This window comes from Hibiscus syriacus, unplaced genomic scaffold (assembly GCF_006381635.1).
Source record: "Hibiscus syriacus cultivar Baekdansim isolate YM2019G1 unplaced genomic scaffold, ASM638163v2 tig00111772_pilon, whole genome shotgun sequence".
In the NCBI taxonomy this organism is placed as follows: domain Eukaryota; kingdom Viridiplantae; phylum Streptophyta; class Magnoliopsida; order Malvales; family Malvaceae; genus Hibiscus; species Hibiscus syriacus.
In genome coordinates, this window is record NW_024063173.1 from 641163 (window position 1) to 661861 (window position 20699).

At 33.7% G+C, this 20699-nt stretch overlaps 1 protein-coding gene and 1 long non-coding RNA gene across 2 annotated transcripts; both read right to left on the bottom strand.

Annotated features, from left to right (window-relative positions):
- Positions 1-1427: 1427 nt before the first annotated feature.
- Positions 1428-3803, bottom strand: LOC120170124 (protein DETOXIFICATION 24-like). Its single transcript, XM_039178135.1, has 7 exons — positions 3526-3803; positions 2906-3447; positions 2683-2769; positions 2567-2623; positions 2235-2473; positions 1920-2038; positions 1428-1626 (listed from the first exon to the last, which is right to left on the bottom strand). Exons 1-7 carry the CDS (start codon positions 3769-3771, stop codon positions 1462-1464), a joined length of 1455 nt encoding a protein of 484 aa, XP_039034066.1. The 5' UTR covers positions 3772-3803; the 3' UTR covers positions 1428-1461.
- A 7736-nt stretch (positions 3804-11539) lies between these two features.
- On the bottom strand, positions 11540-14274 carry LOC120170123. Its single transcript, XR_005520726.1, has 3 exons — positions 14006-14274; positions 11804-12173; positions 11540-11722 (listed from the first exon to the last, which is right to left on the bottom strand). It is a non-coding gene; the product is annotated as an uncharacterized LOC120170123 (long non-coding RNA).
- Between the last annotated feature and the right edge of the window lie 6425 nt (positions 14275-20699).

Below are 20699 nucleotides of genomic sequence, written 5' to 3' on the forward strand. Positions count from 1 at the left end.
ACTTAATGGTATTTGAAATCCTCAAACTTTTACAAAAAATCATTGGTCCTTAAACTTTTTTTTACACTCAGTGTGGTATTTAAACTAATTTTTTAATAATTTAGTTTTGTAATATTTTTGTATTTAATGAATTAAATTATTTTAACAACAATTTTTTGACTTAATGGTATATGAAATCCTCAAACTTTTACAAAAAAAAAATTAATGTGGTCCTTGAACTTTTTTACACTGAGTGTTGTATTTAAACTGATTTTTTTTAATAATTTAGTTTTGTAATATTTTTTATTTAATGAATTAAATATCTTAATAAGTGTTTATACTTTATATTTTAAATTCAAATAATTTCTTAGTTTTTCTAAAAATTTAAATAAGTCCTCAATTTAAAAAAAATCAATTAGGCCTCAAACTTAGGTAAAAAATCAATTAAACCCATATACTACATCATCGTCATTCGTGTAATACCACAACAATATCGAGAATAGTCACATCAACATTGTAGATTGTCATACAAGCTTCTTGATCTGTCTTGTAAGCATCGTGATGATCAACACTTGATTTCGTTGATCAAAAGGTTAGATTATTTTTGTCTTAGTTTAAGAGTAACATTGAGTGCAAAAAAAAGTTTAGGGGCTATACTAAATTTCTTTTTGCAAAAGTTTGAGGACCTCAAATACCGCTAAACAAATATTTTATTTTAATGATACTTTTGTGTGTTCTTACTTATAACAATAATTTTATGTATATATATTTTAATTTAATGGATGTCCAATATGCATCAACATTATATTCTTATTATAAACTAAAATAATTTTGTGTTATGAAATTTCTTTTCAACTTTATTATTTTATATTTACATAACTCACATGTTAATTTTATATAATAAATTATTTTAATAATTATATTATAATTTAATTATTTAATAACTATTGATTTATCTTTTTTTTAAAAATTAAATGTCAAATATATTTTTATTATTTTCATTTATAAATTAAGTTTTTATTTATATTAATCAAACGTGTTTTTTAATTTTCAGAAACTAAAAATGAAAAATATTTTCTGAAAATAAAAATAAAAAAGGAAACATAAAATATTTTGTAAATTCAAATGGAGCTTAAAATTCTAAAGAATCTACCAAAAATCAGTTGGTCTAGTGGAATGAGACACTAGATCCCTTAAGCAAGGTTAAGGGTTTGAATGCTAACGTTTACGAATGAAACAAATTAAGTTGAGAGGGTCGTCCTCACCTTTGCAGTATCCGATCCAGATTAGTTGATCAATAGATCGAAAATGATTGATTATACGAAAAAATTCTGAAGAATCCAAATTTGATTTTTTTAATAGAATCCAAATCTATATCTTAAAAATGTTGGGAGGGCAAAATATAATAAATATAAGGAAACCTCCCATCTAATTATCTTAAGCACGCTTACAAAAAAAACTTCTAGATGAAACAAGTACAAATTAAGGTTGAGGTAGGGTTTGATTATGTTGTCCATCGTCCACAAGCCAACGTTTGAGACGTTGAGAAGCCTTGTTAACTTGTTCATCCCAATTTGTTCTCCATATTATGAACACTAGAATCATTGTTTGTAATACCACACCACTAAGCAACCCTATCCATAGTCCCTGTTAAAATAAACATCACAACTTGATCAACCATAAAGTTTCACTTAACCTTCCAATAAAATATTAGAGTAAACAACGCGTTTAATATCTAAATTATCAGTGTTGGTCTGTTTTAATACTAAATTTTAGGTACTAAACGTGTTAAGCTTTTAATGATGAGTACTAAAATGAAACAAAAACTAAATGGTAGGTATGGTTTTGAAAAAAATTGAAAATTTAGGTACTAAAACGAATCAAAACTGATAGTTTAGATACTAAACGCATAATTTATCCAAAAATGTATTTGTTCTTACCATAACTTCAAGGTTCAACACATAACCAAGCACAGCTCCAACAGGCACTCCCACACCATAATAACATCCCAAGTTCACCATTGCCACCACACTTTGAAATCCAGCCCCAACTGCTATACCTGAAATCAGAAATGGTATAGGCTTTATGTTAAGAGGCGAAAACGGATTATTAATAGTAAATATCTATAATATATGGGAATTTGAAATTTTCAAAGGACGACTGCCTTTGCCAGCCCTCCTCGGTCCATCGCTGTCCGAAACATCATCATATTACAACCTAGTACTATTTGAATTGGAAAAGTGTTGGTTTCTTACCACCTAGTACTATTTGAATGCTGTTGAACAACATTGAGATGGCAAGGAAGATTGAGAGAGATGATGCAACTTGTACAACTTGTTCACTAGTGGTGAACCAGTGGGCAATTTGAGGCCAAAACACTAAGCATATAACAAAGAATGTAACCCCAATGCAGACTGAAGTGCTCATTATTGTTTTTATTGAGAATTTCAATGCTTTTGCATTCCCTCTGCCTAATTCATTGGCCACCCTAACTCTGCAAACAACACAAAAATGTGTATTCAAAGGGGAAGAGATATCATAAATTACATAGGAAAATAGGAAGAAGAAGAAGAAGAAGAGAATTTACATTGATGCACCAAGGAACCCTATGCAGAACATTAATTCCCATGCATTGACATTGAGGCTGTATAAAATTCGAGTTAGAGCAGGTAAAGAAGAAGAAAATTTGAAGAATTAACTTACCAGATGGAGAATGCAGCAATGGCAATGGTTGCATTTTTCATATATCCAGCCAGCAACACAAGAATGGCAGTGTACCACAACTCTAAGCTGTTAATTCAGAACCAATTAGCTACCTCGAGGTGGTCGCGAAGAAATTTGACTCGAATATCCAAAACAAATGGCTAATAAATCTCATCCTAGTACACAAATTCAGAAGAGAACAGAAAAAAGCAGTGTAGGTTACCAAAGCATGAGGCCAGAGGCCATGGAGAGCTTTATTATAGGACAGAGATCATAGAAGGCAGCCTTGGAGAATCCTTTCCATGTATTGGGGCACCAGCCTCCGAAGATGAACGCGAACTCGCCGAGAACCATAAGCCAACTACATATATTCAAGGAACCCATTGCACCGGCAACACCCCAGTTAAGCTTGTACACCAAGATCCATGACAATAACATGTGAAGAGTGAACGAGGATGCACTTAGGCACCCAACAATGAAGTTCTTTTGCTGAGCTTGGAGGAACATTTGCATGGTGAGTGCAAAGACCATTTCGTAAAGCATGGGAATAAACCATAGAGATATACTCCCGGCTGCTTCCGCGATCTCATCTTCCTGCCCCAGTAGTTTGAAGATCGGTGAAGTGAAAAAGAACACCGGGAGTACGATCGTCGCTGTGAGGCCATCGACGATCCATGAGCGTTGCAGGTATATCCCCATCATGTGGTATTGTCCTGCTCCGAATGCTTGCCCACATAGTGTTTCAGTCGCACTCGACATTCCAATCTGTCACATTACATGAAAACTTATATCCAAAAACAGAATGTGAAGTTAACTAATGAGAGTTATAGATTGATTACTTACTAGAATGCCATTGATGAACCTAACGAAAATGCTTTGAATGAGTGCATAAGTGGCAAGCTCGACTTCGCCAATGTGACCGAGAAACGACTGCGTGACGACGATCATCCCGAAGGAAGTGACGCTGCTCAACATTGAAGGGAATGCAACCCTCCATATTGCCTTTGTTTCAACCCAAACTCTTGTCTTTAGACCAGTCTCGTCTTCTTCTCCTTCTTCTAGAAACCTCTGCTGCATATTGTCATCCATGGCTAATTAGATATGGAACTGAATGAAACAAATTTTAAGACACTAACTGGACGTGCTTGGTTTTGGACAAAATGGGGCATTTAATATCTTCCAAGTTTGAGTTTTTCTGCACCTACCAGCAAAGAAAAGACAGTAGTTGACTGGTAGTTCCTGTACTTTCTGGGGGTTACCTGACGTGGAAGAACGTAGTTTGACTGGTAGTTCCTTCCCTTTCCGGGGGTTGTCTTACGGAACTTTTATGCTGTTGGTTCTGAAATTTAATGTACCTGCCAATCAGGTAGTTCCATTTAAGTTTGTTTGAAGGCTTAATACAAAAAAAATAAATAAATAAAAAATCTAAATTATACTCCTTTTCCTATTTACGTATCTAAATTTTTTTCAATCAATTTACCTAACGTTACCATTTTAAGTGTTTGTCTGTAATAGTCATTAAAAGATTCCGTTAATTGACACGAGTTGATTTTGGTGATTTTAAAAATTTTATTTTTAAATTAAAACTTAAAAATATTATTATATTTAAAAGAACCTTAATTTCTTTAAAATTACAAAAAAAAACTCAAATCTCTTAACATCCCTAAAATCAACCCTAAAATCCTTAACCTAACCTTATCATCTCCATTGTCAACTGTCGTTGCCACCCTTGACATCTCGCTCGTCGACCATCATCTCCTTTGATGTCACGCTTGCCATCTGGTCGTATGAGTTTCTCAATTTTTGAAAGTTTGATTCGTCAGGTTTGCCGTTTTGTTCATCAACGATGTCGAGTTTTTGGGTTATGGGTCATCGGGTTTGTCTTGTCATCGGGTGGAGGTTCTGGTGAAAGCTCAACCGATGACAACAACAACATACGATGGCGACTAGCGTAAGTATAGGGATTGGAATTAGAGTTTTCAAAGTTTTGGATTTTTCTTAAGATATAAGAAACTTTCGAGCTTTTTTCTAAATAATATATATAATTTTTAATTTTATTGTAAATAAAATTTTCAAAATTATATAAACAAAATATGTGTCATTTAACGGAGGAATTTAATGACAATAATAATTCAGACACCTAAAAGTGTAACATTAGAAACGTTGGACACCTAAATTGACCGAAAAATAATTTAGACACCTTATTAGAAAAAAAAGATATAATTAGACACTTATTTTTATATTAAACTTTGTTTAAATAAAAAAAAACCTGATATTGAAATTAGGAGATATTGTATGAAAGATAAATCATATGATTCGAATATCAATCGTATTGAAGCATCAACTCTTGGCACTTAAGAATGAGTAGCCACTTAAACTTGAGATTCCTCCACTGGCAAGTTTTGCAGGGAGGGATAAGACATTGTCCCAAAGTGTCTCCGGAAAAGAAACAATAATATTGTTATAAGGATTAATATAATTTTAAGTGACTAATTATATCTTAAATTAATTTTATATGTTTAAAATTTTTTTCGTTAAAAATAATACGATTTTTTCTCTTATAATTTTAGATATTTACGGTTATATTTTTTAAAATAAAAATATAATTTTCTTTTTTTAAAAAAAGAAAAAATTAAATAAATAAAAATAAAAACCCTCCCCCGTCCCGTCGTCCCCCTCCCACGCTGCCTCCCCCTGCAATTCCTCTTTCTCTGCAACTCTTCATTTTATTTTTTAGCCTAAATCGAATGGAAGTCGTTACTTAAAACCATAGCACTAAACTTCCAAGAAAATACTAAAACTAACTTTAAAAATCTCTAATTTCAGTCCTCCTTACCTCGCCGGCCTCCAGAACGCCGTCGGCCAAAACTCCACCGACCGAAACCCCTTACTTCTTCCCCCAACGTTGCAACCATAATCTCCAAATCTTATCACCCAAATCCCTAAATTCTGAAGTTCTAATTAGATTGAGAAATATGCTCGTCGGTGTTCATACATGAAGGTGGAAGTTCATATACGGGGGTTGGGGTGGCCCTTAGTTGCTGAACGGGGAAGGGGGATTCAACAGCTAGCGGTAGGGGGCTTGGGGAGGAGAGTCATGCACGGGGAGGCTTTAGGAAATTAGGCATTTTGATTTTTTTTCTCAAAAAAAATGAAAATTTTAAAAAATAATAATATTAAAAAATAAAAATTTTAAAAATAATAATATTTTTTCAAAAATGATTTTTTTTAAAAAAACTATAAGCGTGTCACTTAATTTTTTGGGTAAAATATATAAATGGACATTGAACTTTTCAGACACTTGCATTTACGTCCCCTAACTTTAATAATATGCAACACAATCCTTAAACATTTAGTTCGTTTGCAATGTGGTCCCCGACGTAATCGGTCGTTTCACTGCCGATAGAAGAAGATGATATGGCACGTGAGGAAATCGTTTGCAGCTATAAAAATTAAAACAATAATACTCAAACGACGTCGTATAACATTTGGGAAAATGTAAATGGGTTTTAAACTCAAATAAGCGATAAGTCACTGAATTTTTTTTTCCAAAACGCAAATTAGGTTTATTTTGGGTTTTTTAGGGTTAGGATTATTTTTAAGAGTATTGATTGTTGCTTGATTAAATTGAGAGATAAAAGGAGTCGGTCGAAAGCTTGTTCAACTATGGTGATCAGTAAGTTATTCTTTTTGATGTATTTCAAAGTTTTTTGTTGTTGTTTTGATTACAAATGTCGTATAAAATTTTTTTATTCTGAAAATTTATAGATTTAAGTTCATGTGTTAGGCATTTTTTATTTTGGATTTATAAGTAGGGTATGCATGTGTAAATGATGTTTGATGGTATTGGATATTGAATTCTAATTTCTTATAGTTTTGTCAAATTATGTTGCATGTGTATTGGATACTGAGTTTGAATAAAATATTTTAAACATTGATGTTATTTAAATATTGGTTGTTGGAGTTAAATGTGGACCAGTTTTTTATGTTTGTTGTTTGGTTGTTAGAACTTTTAGGGAGTTGTGGTCCATATTGTGTTGGAACTTTTCATGAATAAAATATTATGCATACTTTTTTCTTTTCATTTTGAATTGAACTTATGTTTCTTTTCCTTTTACGTGTCTTAGTCCTATTATGAATACTGTTTTATTTTCTTTTTTAGTTTAACTTATGTTTCTTTTCATTTTACTTCTACTTGTCAGAAACTACTGACAATGAAACATCAAAATCTGAATGTTTTGATTATTGGTCATCTGAGCATGAAAGGTCCGAATCTGATTTTGTGGATAGTGAAAATGATGAGTATGATACAGCTGAAGAAGATGACGTAATATTTGTGACTAGTGTACGGGAGAACCTAGGATTTATACTTAATCATACTGCTTTTCAATGGTGTTTATTCTTATAGAGATACTGATGCAAAGTCATTGCATAGTGCTTCTTGTTATGATAGTAGTGGTCGTAGTAAAAAACAAAGATTTCCTGAGTTTAATATTGAGAAAGATATGGCATGCTCTAGTTTAAAGAAAAACCTCATATTTGTTGCTAAGGAAATCTTAAGAGATTTTATTAGGTAGTATGGAAGGGTTGAAATGTTTAGCATGTCATTTAAGAAGAATGATAATCGAAGAGTGCAAGTTGTGTGTAGTAAAAGGAGTTGTTCTTGGGTATTATGGGCATCTAAGTTGAACCCTAAGGATCATAATGATGACACATGGCAGATTAAGACAATTAATTAAAAATGGATGTCCCTTATTCTCATATGTATGGGGTAAGGGGGAGATAAGATAGTAGGCTGCCCCCAACAAAGGTTGAGAACAGCTTCCGTAGATTAAGACAATTAATGATGAACATAATTGTCAAAGAGGCATAAGAAATCAAAGGTTGATATCTGCCAAGTGGATTGCCAAAACTTTTTTTAACAAAATTTAAGAATGACCTCAAGTATTCAATTGTCTCACTATAGCAAGATATTAAAGAATCTTATGGAACTTATGTGTGTTTAGAAAAATCTTCTAGGGCTAGAAAATTGGTTGTAGAAAAGGTCTTAGGTTGTTTTACAGAACAATATAGCAAAATATATGAATACCTAGGAGAAGTGAGACACTCAAATCCTGGTACAACCACAATATGCAAGTTAGACAACAAACTCTTCGTTAGGTTGTACATGTGTTTGGAGGGTTGCAAACTAGGGTTTAAGAATCACTGTGGACCCTTCATTTCTCTTGATGGATGCTTTATGAAGGGTTATTACCATGGTTACATATTGGCTGTTGTGGGAATTGATGCAAATGATTGCATTTATCCCATAGCAGTGGCAGTTGTGTGGAATCTGAAAATCGTGATAGTTGGCAATGGTTCCTGCAATTATTAGGAGAGGAATTGCACATATTAAACTCTCATCATGTCACATTTATGTCTGATAAACAAAAGGTAAAAGTTTATCATTTATTTTCTATTTATTGGTTGTACTTGTTGTTTATTTGATGTTTATTTTCTATTTATGGTTGTTTATTTGCTGTTTATGGCTCTTGATATTTATTGGTTGTACTGGTTTTGAAATGTGGCAGGAACATATTGACTCAATTATGGAATTGTATCATAATGCTGAACACATAACTTGTGTTAGGCATTTATACTCAAATTTTAAGAATGTGGAGGGCTATAAAGGAAAAACATTGAAAGATTCTTTGTGGAAAACAACAAGGGCAACTACTGTGAGGGATTTTGATAGATCCATGTCAGAAATAATAGGGTTGTCCAAGGATGCTTATAACTAGTTAAAGTAAAAGGACGCTGCCATGTGGTCTAAATCTCATTTTCCACAAGATCAAAATGTGACCTCTTATTAAACAACTTTTTAAAATGTTTAAATAAAGTATATATAATTTCAAAATTAATTTACTATGAATTCAATGTTATTTTGATCTTACTAATGTCTTTTGACCCTTTTATATTACAAGATTATTCTGGAGGCAAGGGACAAGCCCATCCTAACCATGATGGATATTATTCGAAGATGATGCATAGAATTTCTAAAAAGGGAGAAGCTACTCAGAAGTCTTCTAGTTTAACGTGTCCTAAAATTTAAAAGAAGGTGGACACATTAATTGGGCAAGTTGTTAGATGTTGGCCATCACATGTTGGGGGTCCAAGATATAAAGTTGTATTTGGTCCATCTGACCAACATGTTGTGGATCTAGAAGTTAGAGATAGTTCTTGTAGGAAATGAGGTCTTACATGTATTACTTTATGCTTTTCAGACTTTAATTACTTGATGTTTATTTGTTGTTTATTTGCTATTTAGTTGTTTTTTTATTTGTTTTTTATTTACTATTTAGTTGTTGTGAATTCAATGTTATTGGATATTATGTTTGTTTATTGGTTGTTTAGTTGCTACGTTATAATTTACTTGCTATACTGGAGTGGATCTAGAATTGAGTTGTTGTTTAGTTACTATGTTACAATTTATGTATGTTTATTGTCTGTTTTGATGGTATTGGATATTTATGTTAGGGTCATAATGTGTACATGATGTTTGATGGTCTTGGATATTTATGTTTCTCAACAGGGATTCCATGTGCACATGTTGTCTCAGTGATGTTATTGATTTAAGAGAGGCCAGAGAATTATGTTAACAATTGCTACCATAGGTCAACTCAAATCCAGCTGTATTATAACTTTATCTACCTTATCTGAGCAGTTAATCAGTGGTAATCGATCCCATCAATGGAGCCAATACTTCCTCCAATTCAAAGGAGGTCACCTGGTAGGCCTAAAAAACAAAGGAAAAAGACTGCTGATGAACAACAAAGTGGTCCTAGTAGGGGGGAAATGACCCTATAAATTAAGTGCTAGAAATATGGTAAAGCGGGCCACAATATAAGGACATGTAGAGGTCAGGTCAGAGGTAATTCTAGGTTTAACACACCACTTCCTTCAACAACAACACATCCATTAGCCTCAATTGGTACACCTCCAGGGTTTTCATCATCTTCAACTGCTCCACCTTTCACTCTATATCCATCTGCTGCCAGAGTACCAAAATTATCGGTCATTATTAATTCTCATCAATCTTTATTATTTCTTTTAACTAACAACTATCATATATTGGCTTTTATAGTTTATTGGCCTTCTACAGCAACTACCCAAGTGCCACATCCCACCACCTCAAGAACAACCAAGTCCATATCAATTGTTAATCAAATGAAGAAACTCGAAAGGGTTGCAAGAGGACAAATCCCACCACCTCAACAATAACCAACTCCATATCAGTTGTTAGATGAATGTTGCAATCACCTTCTCCCTCTGAAATACAGTGATGCAGGATTGACAAGAATCAATTTTCAGTTTCAAACCAAAAAATATTGATAGATGTTAACAAGAGCTTCAATTTGTGTTGATGGATGTTAAGAGGGATTTTTTGTGTTCATGGATGTTAACTGCCATTTTTTGTGTTAATAGATGTTATATGTCATCTTTTGTGTCATTTTTGTGTTGATGAATGCTAAGTGCTATCTTTAGTGTCATTTTTTGTGTATGGCATAGTTGCTTAATCAATATGGTATGGTTGCCAAAACCATATACCATGATATATGGTAACATTTGGATGTAAATTAATGCAAATGATAATAGAAACAACATTACATTTTGTTATGAATTTTTTTCCATTTTGCTCTTTTTTATTTTTAATAAATTCATATTGTTATTCAAAATTGATATAAACATTTAAACAAACCTCAAATTTATATTGAAGTAAACACTGTCAAAAAACAAATTTATGTTCAAAATTTCAAAATACTTCAATTACATTCTAAACCCCAAATTCCAAAATACTTCAATTACATTTTAAAACCCACATTCCAAAATACTTCAATTACATGCTCAACCTCAAACTCATAATACATTCTCAAAATCTTCCATATCAAACTGAACTTGAAGCAATAACCTTAAACCCTCAAAACATAACCCTAAATGTTAAATTTCCCCACCAATTAACCCAACATAATCAACAACAAAAAAATCCCCAAACAAACCACCCAAATCACTCGCTCAAGCCTTCTTCCTCTCTCAATGGTTCTCATCTTCTTTAGCAAACCAACAATAACAGTACGTGAATATGAATTCAATGGGGGATCATACCAAACAAAGAAATTACAATTTATTCTAGAACACCCATAATTAACGCATCCAAAGAATCTCCTTCCAGTATTCTTATTCGTCCAAGTTCTGCGTAAAATAGCTGACATTCCACAAAAACAAGTTGGGATTGCATTTGGAGGTGTATCCATTGCTTTCAATTGTTGACCAAACAAAGAGAAGAAGAGGACTTTTATTTTTTAGGGTTTAAGGTTTCAATTTAGAGGAACAAAATCAGGTTTGTTGTTTTTAGTCTGATTCAATTGAGGTTTATTCACCTGCAAACGATTTCCTCACGTGTCACGTCATCTTCTTCTAATAGTAGTGAAACGACCGGTTACGTCAGGGACCACATTGCAAACTAACTAAATGTTTGATGACTGTGTTACAAGTTTTAAAAGTTGAAGGACCTAAATGCAAACACCTGAAAAGTTCAATGACCATTTATGTACTTTAATTTTTTAACAGCTGTCACGGTCCAACACCTCAAAGTATAACGTTGAAAACGTTAGGCACATATTTTTAACAAAATATTCTTTAGGCACCAAAAGTTAATTTGAGATATAGTTTAGACACTTAAAAGTGTGTTAAGCCTTGTTATAAGTATAACAATACGAGATGAAAGAAAAAGAAAAATCAAATAATTTATTAATAATTGAAGAGTGTATTTTAGAATAAAAAACCTGATTTATGACAAAATAATGAACTGAAAACAAGTTGAGACCTGTAGCTACACGGTTTCCTTAAAACAGATTTTCGATCATTCTTTAATGCTTGAGGTCGTTGGTCGTCTATCTCCCATGATCCAACAAGTATAATGGAGGTAAATATGTTGCTTGTACAAAACTGAATCCCGGAATCCCTGCTGATTTCTCCATGTCATCTATCTGTATTTACCTGCCTAAGGAAAAACAAGAAGGTTTCATGTCACAACTAAAATCTTATATTCGTATTATATCACATCATTTACTCATAAACTTACTTAGTCAGCTCGAATCCATCAAGACTTGGTTTGTATTAAAAGCATATCCAGGTCTTGGCAAAACCTGAAGAAACTTCTCTAAATTTCCGAGAAAGTTCATCAAGTACTTGACTGAATAACAAGCCAACTCGGTACTTCACCTGCATAGCTGTTATTGATCTTCTCTTCTCTCTCTGTCTCGACCTTAATTTCGGCTTTAGCTCTCTCAAAATTATCCAAAACAGGCAACAAATTTTCAATCATCATTACTTGACAAAGCTTCTTTGTATGATCGGAGCAAAGATGAAATGGCTGAAGATGTTTCTTCGACATCACTACACTAATCTGCGACGGCGTCGTCTTCAGCAGTGACAACACCATCTGAGGAGTCCTGTTACATAGAGGACATACCAACATAGAGAACACACTCCTTTTATGTTATCTTGCAACAGATCACCGACAATGACAATAAGTTACATAGAGGGATGTGTTAGTTCTCATTTAGTAATCTTGATTATATCTGTTCGTGTGGAAGAAAAGTAATCTTGAAGAATGAAACTTTTTGAGACATCAAATATTTAGAATCTCTAGCAGGCATAAGCAAGTAAATACAAAGTCCAGAAAAAGAAAGAAAAACCAAAGGATTAGAGATTAAGTAACACTTCTAAACATGGTAATATATATTTGCAGGAAATAAAGAGATTGTCACAGCAAAGTGATACAGATACACGAGGGACAGAATGTGAAAAGGGTGGCATTGATGCCGGAGAAGAACAACGGCGGTGAAGTGTGAAACTCATATCTAAACAATATGAGATTTGAGAATCTCACGACCAAACATGTTAATTTTAAACTATCAAAGACAAGTCTTGAACTTGATCAGAATTATGTCACTACGACAGTAAAAGATAGTGTGAAGCAGATAGTGGCGGTTATGGCTAGGAGAACTAAAACCAATAAGCAGAAAAAGGATTCTAATTTTATTCAAAAGAACCTGTTTATAAAATGGGATATTACACTTGACTAATAACTAACTTCTTCTAACACAGAATAAACAGCTTTTTATCAAAGCACTCAAAGCCGTAAGTCTTTTTATAGATATGCATAAGCAACTTTGAAATAGGTGATCAATACATCAAAGTTCAGTTATTACATTATGGCACAAATAAATGAAGCCAGGTTACATTTATCTCCAGAAAGGAGCTAACAACCAGATTCAGCTATAAATTTCTATCAAATCACATTTCACTTTCAAGATGAACAGCATTGAACCAAATATAAAGTTGTCCCCTGTAACTTCAGCTTATAACATGCTTAGCAACCATGCAATAGATCTGACAAAGATCAATGCACTCAAAACCAAGTCCTGAGTCCCCCCATCTTCAACCAAATTCTCATCGGTTTCAGCTTGACTTCATCTCAATAGCCTAAAAGAGAACAATCTCCTAGTTCATTGCTAGGCTTCACTGATTCTCCAAATTCAATCCACACATTGCGCATTTTATCCTCCATGTGAATTTTCAAATAATTTGTGTGGATTCCATTAAAAATCCCTCTAAACACACATAATCAAAGAATGCTATGATAGCTAAGAAATATCAAAATGCTTCCAAGTTTAGTTGATGAGAACTGGAAAACAACAAAAGTGAACAACATTTACTATCCAATATTGGGTCGAGCAGCCGCAGAAAGAAAAAGAAATTGATTGCCTCGACATTTGACTTGTTCACAACCCATGTCTTCTTATGTCTATTTGAACATGATCGAGGACAATAAACATGGGATAACTTAAACTGGATTCCACTAGAATCCCTCTAAACATTCATATAATGATACAAAGCTATGATAGCCAAGAAATATCAAAAAGCTTCAATGTTGAGTAACTGGAACAACATTAATCATCCACTACTGTGTTCAGTAGCTGCAAAAAGAAGAAGTATTCTAATTGGTAAAGTTAGTAAGGAAAACATATCCAATCGATAAAGCTACAAAGAAGGAAAGATACTCGACAAGAAAATTCCTTGACATGACTAAATTTTATACATTATCAAGTTACATCTTTTTGCTCATTTCTAGCATGCTTCACCGTTAATTTCCAAAACCCATATTCATTTTTGTCAAATTGACAGGGAAAAAAATAATATAAACGTATAAACTAGGCCAAAAAATTCACAAGCAGAAAAATAAAACTAGAAAAAGGAAATGGAAACCATTATAAGTTACCTCAATTTGGGGTTCTTGAACTTATTGTTGGGTATCAGTAGTTTCAGCAGCAAAAGGAACCAACTTCACGAACCGAAGAGAGGAAATGAAGTAGCCATGGACGAGGAAGTCTTTGTTTGAAGCAGACATGGAAGGGCTTTGAAGAGTTCAATGAGAAGGTCGTAACACGTGGAGCTAGAGGAGAAGGTGACTTAAACGGCGGCGTTTTAAGGAGAGTAGCCATCTTTGAGAATGCGAGAGGTGTGGAGAAGACGAGGAAAGGGTGGGTGACAGACAGGTAAAAGAGAAAAGGTTGAGGTTTGATATCGGCCGTTGGATGATTGTTTGCTAAGCAGATCTAAGGAACCGTTGGATGATGTCCTAAATACTATTTTGGTACCTAAGCTTTTTTTCTTTTATCCATTTTAATCTCCTAACTTGAGAACTTCTGATTCTTTAATTAGGATTTTTAGTCTCTTGATGATATGTCACTTTCTACACCACCATTTGAAAAATTTAAAGATAAATTATAAGTTTAATTATTATTATTATAAGGTTTACATAAAAAAGTGTTCAAATTGCATTTTTTCCTTGTAGGTATCTAAATCTTTTTCGGTTAATCCAGATGCCTAATGTAATAAATATTACCGTTTTAAGTGTCTCGACCGTAACGATCATAAAAAAATTTGTTAAGGGACACATGCCACGTTTAAAATTTTAAAATTTTTTTAAAAATAAAAAACTTAAAATTATATTTAAAAAAACCCTCATTTTTTCTCAAATATAATTTTCTGAAATCTAAAAAAAAATCCAAAACACTAAAATCTTCAAACATAGTTATCATGGTCACCGCCGCCATTGATGAACATCCACCCTAACTATCGTCCTCACCAATGATTAATCATCGCCCAAATCTCCTAAATTCCTAAACTTAAATCTTTAAATCCCTACAATCTCAAATATTCTAATCCCTAAAATTCCTTAAATCCTTTTAGTCGATCGTTTAGACAATGACAGCTGGTCGATAATTCGGTCACCCATTTCTTCTCTTCAAGTAACAGACATTAATATGAGGTGGAGGTCTGTCAATTGATTAACGCGATTGGGGGGGGGGAGAAGAGGGACACAAGATGAGGGCAGAGGTGGGGGAAGAAGGGACGGTAGGAAAACTTAATTTTTTAAAATGATTTTTTTGCAAAAATTTTCATTTTTTGATTAAAAAATTAATTTTCAAAAAATATAAACATGATATGTAACATGCCAAAAGTTAAATGACCAAAATGATATAAAAAAATTGGTGTCAAGGTCTAAATTTAGGGAAAATTTGAAGAATTTATTTGGTAATTTATCCATTAGATCAAGATGATTTCCCATGGACCATTGGATCTAAAAGATAAGATTGACACTAAAATTTATTTTAATGACAAAATGGTCTTTGGACATTCTATAGAATTAATTTAAACCATAGAATGATTATAAGTGACATGGGACATATATTATTACAAGCAATATATATGTTTGTATATATAATGAGGTATGAATTGCCCTATTATAATAGGTATTATATTGTTATTAAATAAATAATGTGAGATGATCATAGGTATTAAATGTTATAAGTTATTAAATATTATAAAGGTTTGTATATATATTGCCCAAGTATATTGAAAGAAAGTGGCCGATATAATGGTCTATCATAGAGTTCATGACTGTACAAATTTCATACTTCAGTATGATGCATAGTTCCACCTTTCAAGGTGATGCATAGTATTCCGCCTTTCAAGTTGTTGGATAGTATTCAATCGTTCAGGGTGATGCAGAGTATTTCATCTTTTGAAATGATGTACTGTTTCATACTTTAGTATGATGCATAGTATACTTGCTTACCTTATATCTCTTAAATTACTTTGGGCATATGAAGAAATGAATAAAATATTTACAAATTACAAATTGTGCAATTTATAGAGATTGAAGAAAACAAACCTTTTATGGTTATGTTGTTTAGATGGATCTTAGGCAGTCATGTTGCCTAAACTATATGGTTGCTTGGATTATATTGTTGTTTAAATCTATGTTGTTTATATCGCATTTAGTTATATATTAAATGTGTGTTTTAATTGTGCACAGATGAGTGGCACGAGAACGTGAAGTGAGCAATTTTGCATTGTGCTTTTTGGATGGATCTACAGGGTATCGTAGTATGTTTTGACGTCCTATATGATGTTTTTGGATATAGTGGCATATATGTATATGATATATTTATTTTATCTTATAAATAACCCTTTTACCTATTATGGCTATTAGTAATTTTTTGTAATAGTAAATATAAGGTTATTAATTTTATAGATATGTATATTTATTTATTTTCCTAATGATTAACATTTTTGCATATGTCTAGGATCTTCTGTTAAGAGAAAAAAAAAGGAAAAAGAAAGAAAATAGTAAGAATTTTAAAATAAAACAATTCAACCAGTTATTCCATAAAGCAAAGTGAACAGGGGGAAACCTATACAATTACACTTTTAGACAAATATATACTGATTTGTATGCATGCTCGTTTTGTCTGGGGCTCTCATTCGAGTCTTTACTCCAGTTTATATATATATATTATTAATTAGTTATTATTACCAAGTTGTGCATGTGATTATCTATTTATATTATTATTAGTTTATTAGTTGTATGTGTTTTAATTATGTATTGACTGTTTATTTAATTATATTTATAGTTATGCTTGTGGTTATATATATATATATATATATTTATGGGTATATGAAATTATATATATATATATATATATATATATATATATATATATAATATGTTATGATAATTGGATTCACTAGGTAAATATTTTATTTTTACAGGCTCGAATTGCCAAAATTAATTACAACAAACCCAAACCAATGAAGAGCCAAGGATTCAGCAGCCTAGTAGCCAAACCCGGACTGAAATAGCAGCCCAGTGCGGCAGCCCACTCGTAAAAACCCTAGACCCACTAGGGTTTTTTGTCACCAGCTCACAGCGCCGCAACAGAAGGACCATCAGATTTGGAGGTCCCCATCGAACGACTCAGGATGGATGATAACAACTTTAGGGTTTCTTAAACCCTAAGGTTCCATGCGCAACTGAGTTTTGGCCGTTAGATTTGGATCCAAGATCAAACGACTCACAGCACTCTCAATGTCCCCGAGTTGGCACATGTGATGCACCCAAGGCTCCCCAGCTCCCCAGCTCCCCGAGCGGCCAGATCTCGTAGGTAGAGATCACATTTGTTACTCCAACCGTGACCTGAGCCTCCTAACACGTACCAGCACCTCAGCCAGCTGTGGTACCCGATTGTTTGTTGCAGGAGCAGCCCGTCCCTCCTGCCACATTCCTCTGTTGTAGCAGTGGCAGAGGCTCCCTCATGCATGCAAACAAAAGCCACAGATGATCAGGAAATCAGAAGGAAAAAAAGAAAAGGAAAAATCAAAATAAAAATGAGGATATATATATCCATCAGCAAAAAAGAAACCATCATCAACAAAGAAAAAACATAACCAGATCGAGCAAAAGAAAAAACCATCAGCAGCTAGAGAACCAAACCAAGAGCAAAAAAAAACACATAGCAGCTCACAAAGAAATACCCCTAGATGTTAATGAGCGAGTCACCCACCCAAAAAAAAAGAAAAAAACTGTAAAAAAGCATACCTTTCATGTCCAAAAAATCATTTCGCCGTAGCTCAGAGTCAAAACCTCGTCGAGTCTAAGGTAAACCCCTCGCCTTTAACACCAGTTGAGTGATCCTAGGGCTTTGGGTTTCTTTTCGAGGTTTGAGTCAAGAGGGTAAAGGGCTTTGAGGGTTTTAGGTTAGGTTTCTTTAAAATATTGGTTCCTCGTCGGAGCCATGGTGGGGAGGAGGTCACGATGGTTGTGTGGTTCGACAATGAGGGTTAGGGGTTAGGTTATATCTACTGTTTTGGGTTCTGTTTGTTTGAGAGGGTCGACGAGTGGGGGGTTTACTTGACTTTTCGTAGGATCAGTTTAAAGGTGGCAGCCGCCGTCGGAGAGGGAAGCAATGAGAGAACGAAGAGAGTGGAAGAGGGTTTGAGAGAAAACGGCTGAGGGAGATTTGGTGGAAGCTGATAAATTGAGTTAGGTTAAAGAAACTTACCCTAAATATCGTATATATGGGAATGCCAAAACGACGTAGTTTGAGAGATGTGTGAAACGGCCGCGTATTAGGAGGCTAGGACCGTCCGTGTTCTATCGGGTGGGGATATTTGCATGAGAGGCCCTTGTATTTTCAACCCATCGCATTATAGTCCTTAAATCGAGCCTTGTTGAGCTTTTAATTTTGTCTCTTAATTTTTTAGGTATTTCATTTCAGTCCAATATCATGTTATGCTTATTTTTACGATGTTTTTACGTTTGGTATGTAATTTGGGAAACTTTTATTTTAGTCATGTGTATCTCTTTGATTATATTACGTTTGCAGTAGCTGGTGTCGACACTAGTTTTTGTCCGTTTATGTTATTATTATATATAACATATATGTTATTATATATGTTATTATTAAATAATATTACAAAGCCCAATATTACAAATATAACTTGGAGGCCCATTTACAAGTGAAGACCTGGATCCTACCCAGTCGACTCGAGACAAATACAAACCCGGAGGCTCAGAAGTATATTCGACCCGGGGGCCCAACGGACTCGGTTCAGGCCCGAACTAAACCCTTGGGTTTCTACTCATCTTCTCCAGTGCCGCCAACCTCCTTAGCCGTTCGATCAAGATGGAGATGGAAGGCCCAGATCTTCAGTGACACTTTACCACCGTCGCTGTCACCATCAGACTCCACCGCCTCAAGCAGAATAATCCAGAAGAGAAATATAAGCCGCACACCTCACTACCCTATGGTGAGTCACCACCATAGATCTGGTGACTCATCAGGTAGGATCATCATTGTGGCTGACTTTCGAGGGCTATAAAAAGGCCCATTACCTGCAAACGAAGAACGACAGAGACGGAGAGAGATAAAAGAAACGAGAGAAACAAAATAAGAAAGAAACGGAGAGCAAACTATACACCAACATCAGCGAAGGCAAGAAAAAGAGAAAAGAGTGAAGAAGCTTACCAACGTTGAAGTTTAAACGTCGTCAGAAAGTCGAGAAAACCGAAGGTAAACTTGTAGATCTAGGCCGATTTATTGATCTTTAGGCTACAAGGATGATAGATTTGGGTTGAGGGAAGGATGAGGATCATTTCGGTGGATTTTTTAGATCGCTGGCCGCCGTCGGTGGCGGCCAGAATCGCCGTCGGACGGTGGCTCTTGGTGGCCGGTCATCCCTCCGGTGGGATGTTTTAGAGAGAGGCGAGAGGGTTCTCTCATTATACTTAGTCCTTATTTTTATAATTTATATTTTAATCCCGCATTAATATATTTGGTTAATTATATTACCAGTATATATATTTTATAATATTTTGAATTAGAGATTACATTTTTATTATTTTACAATTTAACCACTATACTTTATAATTTAATCCCTTTAATTTTAATATTAAAAATTATGATAAGATTATGTATGTTTTACCTAAAATTTATAACCTTTGCATTAATAATATGATATTTTTATATTTTTATATTTTAATCATTATTTTATATATTTGTATTTAAGTTATATTATTTCATACAATATATCATTAAATATTTTCTTAATTAATAAAGAAGGTATTTTAAAATGATTATTGGTGTGAAATTATATTCCTATTATTATTATATTTATTTGTATAAAATTAAGAACAAATTTACTAATTTATTGCAAAGACACTAATTAATAAACAACGGTACCAATTTTTAGCGTTATGGGGGTGCTAATCCTTCCCCATACGTAATCGACTCTCGAACTCAGTTTTCTGGTAAACAGACCCTTTGTTGTATTATTATTTTAATATTATTCCCATGAATTTTTATTAGAATAATATAACATTTTGGTGACCAATCTCACCATATTAAAGATTGGTGGCGACTCTACAACTTAGTATTTCATCTGATTCAAGGAAGATAAACACTCACTTTTTCTAGACTAGTTACACTAAGGTGTACTATTTGCACTCTCCGTCGCTGGGCAGAGAAACGGCTCGACAGCTTGGCGACTCTGCTGGAGATAATTTTAAAGAGAGTCAAACCATCATTTTATTAATTAATCGTCTTTGCAATAAAATCATAAATCTGTTTTAATTTTGTTTTATCCCTTGATTATTTTTTAAATAGTTGTACTAACCTGTTTGTTAATATTTTCAGATCTAATTGTGTATTTTTAGATTTAAAGATTATTTTTATATTTGTGTGTTGTATATTATTGGTTTATTTCTTTTTATGCTTTTCCTCACCCACTGTGCACTGCATTGATGACATGAGCTAAAACCCCGCTCTTATCATATTTAGTTTGAATGAGAAACTACTCCCTCATGTGGTTTTCACTTCTGTATGGGATAGGGGACCATTCTTTGAGCTCACACCTTATGTTCCTCGTGTGGTTTTCACCTCCGTATGGACATAAGGAAGTGTGTTCCTTCGAATTGAACTTGATCTAAAAGTCTGTGATAAACCAGGATTGAGGGCTTGGCAGTCCAAGGGGCACCAACAAAGGACAATTCGTTGACCCTTTTTACCTTAGAACCAAAACCCATCATATAATAAACCTAGAACTTGAGTCTAGGTGGAACCTAACCC

Coding starts and splice junctions, on each gene's coding strand:
- LOC120170124 (XM_039178135.1), bottom strand. CDS start 3,771: ATGGATGACAATATGCAGCAGAGGTTTCTAGAAGAAGGAGAAGAAGAC. Junction 2,624..2,682: donor ATTGCTGCATTCTCCATCTG/GTAAGTTAATTC, acceptor AATTTTATACAG/CCTCAATGTCAATGCATGGG. Junction 2,474..2,566: donor GGGTTCCTTGGTGCATCAAT/GTAAATTCTCTT, acceptor TGTTGTTTGCAG/AGTTAGGGTGGCCAATGAAT.